A 7,360-nucleotide genomic window follows, 5' to 3' on the forward strand; every position below is an offset into this window, starting at 1 on the left:
GGCTTAAAGCTAGTTCAAGTGGGAATCCTGTTAATTATTTGGTCTTATCAATGCAAGGGGCCCTTTATCCATTTACTGGCTTGTTATTATATCAGCCAACTCCAAATAGAGGGAAAGTCCAAGGTAACGAAAAGAGTGGAACATTGGGATGCCCCCATTTTATTTTGGAGCTATGGCAAAAATATTGACACCAGGGCTGGAATTTTCAAAAGAACCTATGAGATGTAGGTACTCAACTTTTACTGGAAATCATTAGAAGCTGAACACTGAACTCCCTTAGGCTTCTTTGAAATTCCCAACCTGGGTGTGACCCACACAAGTTCTTACCCACTTCACCAGCTGTGGGGAGGTAGGGATGTGCTAGCTCTTCAGCTGTCTCCAGCACGGCTTAAACTTCATTCTTGGCCATCTGACTAAAGCTGGTCAGGAATTTTTCAGCAGAATGTTTTTATATTGGAAAAAACAGATTCATCAAAACCATTCACAGAAGTGTAGTGATTTGGATGGAACTTTGTATTTATACCTGCTCCTGTATTTTCCACTCCATGGAACTGATGAAGTGGGTTCTAGCCCACAAAAGCTTATACCCAAATACATTTGTTAGTCTCTAAAGTGCCACAAGGACTCCTCCGTTGTTTTTAGTTATGACTGTTTCTAGTCTAAGGCCTGGTCCACACTAACACCCCAATTCGATCTAAGGTACGCAACTTCAGCTACGTGAATAACGTAGCTGAAGTCGACATACCTTAGTTCGAATTTACTGCGGTTCAGACGCGGTCCACACGCGGCAGGCAGGCTCCCCCGTCGACTCCGCGGTACTCCTCTCGCTGAGGTGGAGTACCGCAGTCGACGGCGAGCACTTCCTGGTTCGAATTATTGCGTCCAGACCAGACGCGATAAATCGAACCCGGAAGTTCGATTGCCAGCCGTCGAACTACCGCGGTAGTGTAGACCTGGCCTTAGTCTAGACCATTTCTAATCTAATCTAATCTAATGTGACTAATTTAGTAACTAACCTTTTTGATTTGGTTTATCATAATACCCAAACATCTAGGCTGAAACTGTGAAACACTCTGTAGGGTTTGCCTTACTAGGGAAAGTTTTGAATTTACTTCAGACTTAGCTACACCATGGTAGCTAAAGCCAACCTTTTTTTCTTAATATAGATACAGGAGCTTAGTCTAGAAATTGACCAGCTAATATGTTAGAGATGTTGCCTTGCGTCTGCACTAGGAAAATAGCTGAGTTTAGCTCACTTAACTAGTATGCATTAGGTTACATGGGTCCAACCTAAACTCAAACTTTGTCCTACAAGTCCACTCAGTCCTACTTCAGCCAATCGCTCAAACAAACTTGGATACAATTTGAGGAGATAATGCCGGATGCTTCTTGTTTATGTCACCTAAAAGTGAGAGTGGGCATTTGCATGGCACTATTGTAGCTAGCATTGCAGGCTATTTGTGTCCCAGATGTGCTAAGAATTCATATGTCCCTTCATCTTCAACCACAGTTCCATGGGACATGCATCCATGCTGATGATGGGTTCTGCTCGATAACTATCCAAAGCAGAGTGGACGGACCCATGTTCATTTTCATCATCCAAGTCAGATGCCACCAGCAGAAGGTTGATTTTCCTTTTTGGTGGTTTGGGTTCTGTAGTTTCCACATCTGAGTGTTGCTCTTTTAATATTTCTGAAAACATTCTTCACACCTCATCCCTCTCAGATTTTGGAAGACACTGCTGATTCTTGAACCTGGGGTCAAGTGCTGTAGCTATTTTTAGAAATCTCACATTGGTACCTTCTTTGCATTTTGTCAAATCTGCAGTGAAAGTGTTCTTAAAACAAACATGCTGGGTCATCATCTGAGACTGCTAGAACATGAAATATATGGCAGAATGTGGGTAAAACAAAGCTGAAGATATACAGTTCTCCTCAAGGAGTTCAGTCACACATTTAATTAATTAATGCATTATTTTTTAACAAGCATCATCAGCATGAAATCATGTCCTCTGGAATGGTGGCTGAAGCATGAAGGGGCATATGAATGTTTAGCATATCTGGAACATAAATACTTTGCAACACCAGCTACAAAAGCGCCATGCAAACACCTGTTCTCACTTTCAGGTGACATTGTGAATAAGAAGCAGGCAGCAGCATCTCCTGTAATAGAAACAAACTTGTCTATCTTACCAATTGGCAGAATAAGTAGTAGGACTGAGTGGACTTGTAGGCTCTAAAGTTTTACATTGTTTTTGAGAGCAGTTATGTAACTAAAAAAAAGGCTACATTTGTAAGTTGCACTTTCCTGCTAAATAGATTGTACTTCAGTACTTGGAGGTGAATTTAAAAATACTATTTCTTTTATCATTTTTACAGTGCAAATATTTGTAAGAAAAGTTAATATAAAGTGAGCACTTTACACATTGTATTGTGTTATAATAGAAATCAATATATTTGAAAATGTAGAAAAACATCCAAATATATTTAATTGGTATTCTATTGTTTTAAAAAAAACTGCTTAATTGCACTGTTAATCATGATTAAGTTAATTGTGCAAGTTAACTGCAATTAATTGCTAGCCCTACTTATTTTGTTTGCTGAAGTCAAATGATATTGGAAACAAACTTTTGCTGGAATATGCTGCATCTCCCATTCTAGCGTAGGCAAGGCATTCATGGTGGTTTTTATAGAATGTAGGTATTCCAGAACCACTAGATCAGTTTTCCCTCTGTAGAAAGAGTGGCTTAAAAAAATGCATCTGGAACAGTTTCTTTCCCATTGACTATGAGTACAGCTACATTGTGCAAACTTTAGCACTTGTGCACATTAGGAAGTTCACAGCTGTAATAGTTGCAGTTGGAGCCTCCATATGCTACCCTGCTGCAACTGGGCCCCCTTGTGCTAGTTACTGAATATAACCAGATTTCAAAATACTGCATGATTACAGTGAATGGTTATCCCCATTTTACAAGTGGTATCATGTGGCCCTTTTACAGAGGCACAAAGCCTAGAAATGACTCAAGAGCTGGGAATAACCTAGGAGGTAAATGAGGGTGCTATGATAGCTTAAGTTTGGCCTGGGTTTAGAAATGACTAATGGGAGTAGCAGGGCTGTGAATAACCTAGGACATAGGTCATTTACCACCTCTCATAGCACTCAAGTTTGGCCTCAGTTTTAGATTAAAGAACTTTAAAAATAAAACTGTGCTGCTCTGAACTATAAAGTGTTTAAACACTGCTATGCAAGACCCATGTGACAGCAATGCAAGTGTCATTTTCAAAAAGTGACTTCAGCACTTAGTGCTTATATCAGTTGTAGATGAAAGTTGTGTCTCAGGGAGGTCCTGCAATGCTGAGTGGAGCAATGCCTAAATACCTTTAAGCACATGGGCCCCAATGTTTTGGCTTTCCCAGGGTGTGGTGCACTAAACAGAACCCATATCCTCTGTAGTATGGGCACTATAGCACCTTCATTTGAAATTCAAAAGCTCTTGTTTTAATCTGTTTTATGTTACAAAAGTGGTTGGTTATGTATTTTTCATAGCAGTGATTGATACCTTTCCTAGTTGACAGGTAGATCTGAGGCTGTGGGAAAAGCTGAATTACTCACCCCTTTAACAAAAGGAATGAGGAGTCTGGTGGTACCTTAAAGGCAACAGATTTATTTGGGTATACACTTGTGGGTAAAGAACCCACTTCAGATGCATCTGAAATGGGTTCTTTACCCACGAAAGCTTATGCCCAAATAAATCTGTTGCCTTTAAGGTACCACCAGACTCCTCAGTCGGTATCCACAAAAAAACCCCAAATCACTGCTACCCCTCTAATACTTGTCACCCTATGATGTGGATTTAGAGGACCTGCTGTACCTAAGGGCTAAAATTGCATGTATAGCCTTTCACATTTCTAGCTGTGAAGTGTGGATTTATGCAACCTTGTTACAGACTCCAAGTGATTTTGTAGGTGTTTGAGATTTATACATACTATGGCACATTACCCACCAGAATTACCAATATTTCATAGGCTGTGACATTTATGCCCTAGAACCCCTCTAGGGCCAGCCCTGTTTTATGATATGCACCTGAGATTCTTTTGCCTCATTTTCTCCTGGCCCCTGCCTCAGAATTGAGCAACCCAGGTAGTGTCTAGCCAACCTGGGCTAGACTGGTGGTAGGAATTTTAAACTAACTGCACTGTTTGCTTTTCAGAAGTTGCTACCTGAAATCCGAAGTGCAATTCTACCAGCCATATGAGAGCAACAAAAGTAACTTATTTCTGTTCTAAGTTTAAGCAGAAACTAAAGCTTGTTTACAGGTGTGAGTAGTTGATCGAGAACTACTTAGAAATTAAGGCTCTAGATTTGGTTCTATGGTATATAGGGGAAGCTTCCCAGGCTTCTAAGTGTCTACACACTAATGCCAGTGGTTGCCACTACTGAGAAACAAGGCTACATATAGCATGACTAACTGCAGGCACAGATTTCCACTATAGAACTGGAAATCACCTCTTAGAAAGAGCAGAGTAGACCTTCATTCAAATGCAGTGAAATTTTATTTTGAAGACAGGGATATTAAACAAACAAGTAGTATCGGAGCTGAGAAGTGATCTACATTATAGCAGTCACACACCACCTCCAGAAATTAGTAGAGATCTAGGCACAGTGCTTACTAGTACTAGCCATTGGTGTCTTTCCTGCAGAAGGATGCTAGTACACATGAAGTCAGAAGGAAGACTGAATGAATTTGTCTTCTTCCTCAGAAGTTGAAGTTTCATGTTTCTAGGTCACAGGTCCTCCTTAGCCTTGGAGGAGGTGAGGACTTCAGCTTCCTCAGCCTCATTTTCTTGGTTTTGTGGTTCAATGGAATCTGCAGACACCTTACCAGATGGGGTGAATGGTCCCACAACCCAAGACAGAGGAGTATTCTCCATCATGTATGCCATCAGCTCATCTACATATTCCTGGGCCTTGGTCACCATCTCCTGGCTCTGGGTTAGGAGGCTGCTGGAGAGATCCTGGAAGGAATGAGCAGTGGAGAAGGAAGCATGAAGCTCTTCCATGTTGTGATACACCTGTTGCACCTTATCCTGAAAGTTGGTGGGGAGACCTTGAATGCTGGATACTAGCATCTGGCAGGCATCCTGCAGCTGCTGGATAATGCTGCGGGACATAGCTAAAGTCTCAGACTCCATCTGTTGGAGAAATAGAAGTTTAATCCTAATGTTCAAAACACAATAAGATCATCAAGCTTGCCGCTGCCATCACCTCAGGTGATGTTGCAAGGTGGCAAGTTATGCTGCAAGGTACTAATGGCAGTCATCAAGGAGATCTGATGGAAAAACCATTAGCGCCAACAAGGTCTGCAATGGGTGTGCCATGCACTCTTTCAGGAGAAATATAAAGAAACCAAATTGCACCTTCCCTATGAGCAGCAACTTGTGACAATGGAGGCTAACACCAGAGGCAATAAGCCATGTAAGCTAGGTCAAAACAGAGCTAAGCCAAGTTAGTTAACAGGGGTTTCACTGGTTGCAAACCCATGATCTACAATCAGTTCGCAGGCTGTGCTGAGGGTTTTTAAAGAGAAAAAAAATGAATCTAAAGAGACTACGCTTCTTGGGCAGACCTTGCTGGTGTGACATCACTTTAGGGATGTCTAAGCAAGGAAGCCACCTACTTATTATGCTCAAAGGGAACAACTTTTTATAATAAAACTAAGGTCACCTGAATTTATCATCAGCTACTTATCCAAAGATAAGCCAACCTGCAAGGCGCAGAATAATGGCTAACCTCTCAGACCAGAGCTGCCCCCTACCCCCCAAATGTACATACCTCTGGTTTTGCCAGATCTTTCATCTCACTGCCTTTTGTCTGCTTTCTATTCCAGCTCACCCATATGTGATGGAACTTCTCCTGGACTTCTTGAAGAGTAACCCCTTGCTTAAGGTATTCAATCTAGAAGTGGATTAAGCATATTGAGACATTTGCACATCAGTTATTCTAGTTCCATGGTTGATGACATGCCTTCACCCCACAGAGTGGTATGCTCAATGCATCAGGAGTAGAAGGGTCTAGTTACATAACACAACCATGAATGAGGTCTAAGCCACATTGTACCACATTCTATACAGGTAGAATTTGAGGTGTTCCCTGCCCTGAAGGGAAATCAGTTTTAAGAGATAGTGGAGTTCCTACCAGTCCCATGGTTTGATGAAGCTGGGAAAGAGCCTCTCTGATGCCTTGACTGGTATGTCTCATCTTGTTTAGGGAATAGTGGTAGGCACGTTGGCGAAGTTTGGTTGACAGGGAACCTAAACACACGAAGTAACTCCGACGCTCTTGTGGTTGTGCTGAAGACACTTCAGCCCCTTCCACAGATTCAGCAAGTTCAGCTAGAGGGAAGAAAGTTCAGGTTGTTTACCAATCTCTTAATCTGAGAGGGTGAAGGAGTACAAGCCATACTGATCTGCTAAATCTTAAGCTCCCTTGTAACAAGCATTTGTCTAGGCACCTATCAAGTACCCCAGAGGTAACTTCAGCCTTAAAAACAAAGCCCACACAGCACTACTAAGATTTTTTGCATACTTTGCTAAGGATCCTGACTTCTAATGAATAGTCATGCCCATCATTCCTTCTAGTACCACACTGTCCCCACTTGGTGGGCATAAAATGATTTGAGCAACAACTAAAAGCAGAGACTGAGGGTTAAGATATGAAAATGCTGTAGGATGAGCCTGCATTTGGTGGCATAAGACTGAGAAGCCTGGAGAGAAGTTTGGCCCAAAGGGAGGATTACCCTAAACTTTTAAAGATAAGAGACCTGTCATTCATGTGTTCTGACCTAGTTCTTCATCTGTCATGGGAAGATAGTGATCCAAGAGCTCTTCCGATTTCTCCAGCACTGCTTCCATTCCACTTATGGCCAATTGGCCCATTCTGGATTCCGCAACTGTGCTCATGCTGTCAGTTACCACTGATTTGGTGGTCTTCATGCTGTCCTGCACAGCCTCTTTGGTCATATCTACCATTCTGATCATGGTCTCCTTGACATCTGTCAGTCTGGAAGATGCCAACTCCTGTGTTTCAGATGTAACCTAGAGAAGAGTGATCAAGCAAGACATTGTACAGTAATTCAGGGTGATAATACCCCATTGACCCAGAGACTGTGGTTGGGGAGGGGGATTACCACCTGCTCTGCCCCATAGGTCATATATCTTCAGGGGAAGAACTGCATCTTTCTGTTAAGCACCAGACCAGAGTTATGTTTAAACACTAGCTCCTGCCTCTTGACCACTTTTAGGATGGAATGTTCCTCTGCTGGAGGAAGCATCTCATTATTGGCACCCCTTTCATAAACACA

General features: G+C 42.1%; 1 protein-coding gene across 1 annotated transcript; it reads right to left on the reverse strand.

Moving 5' to 3' along the window:
• Positions 1 to 4,784: 4,784 nt before the first annotated feature.
• Positions 4,785 to 7,094, reverse strand: LOC113405712 (perilipin-3-like; the record flags this gene model as incomplete). Its single annotated transcript, XM_026646949.1, has 4 exons — positions 4,785 to 5,192; positions 5,833 to 5,955; positions 6,196 to 6,392; positions 6,842 to 7,094. Coding segments are annotated over 4 exons (981 nt in total), but the record flags the coding sequence as incomplete, so codon positions are not given.
• Positions 7,095 to 7,360: the final 266 nt, after the last annotated feature.

Source organism: Terrapene carolina, unplaced genomic scaffold (genome assembly GCF_002925995.2).
Source record: "Terrapene carolina triunguis isolate 2854851 unplaced genomic scaffold, T_m_triunguis-2.0 Scaffold49981, whole genome shotgun sequence".
Lineage (NCBI taxonomy): Eukaryota > Metazoa > Chordata > Testudines > Emydidae > Terrapene > Terrapene triunguis.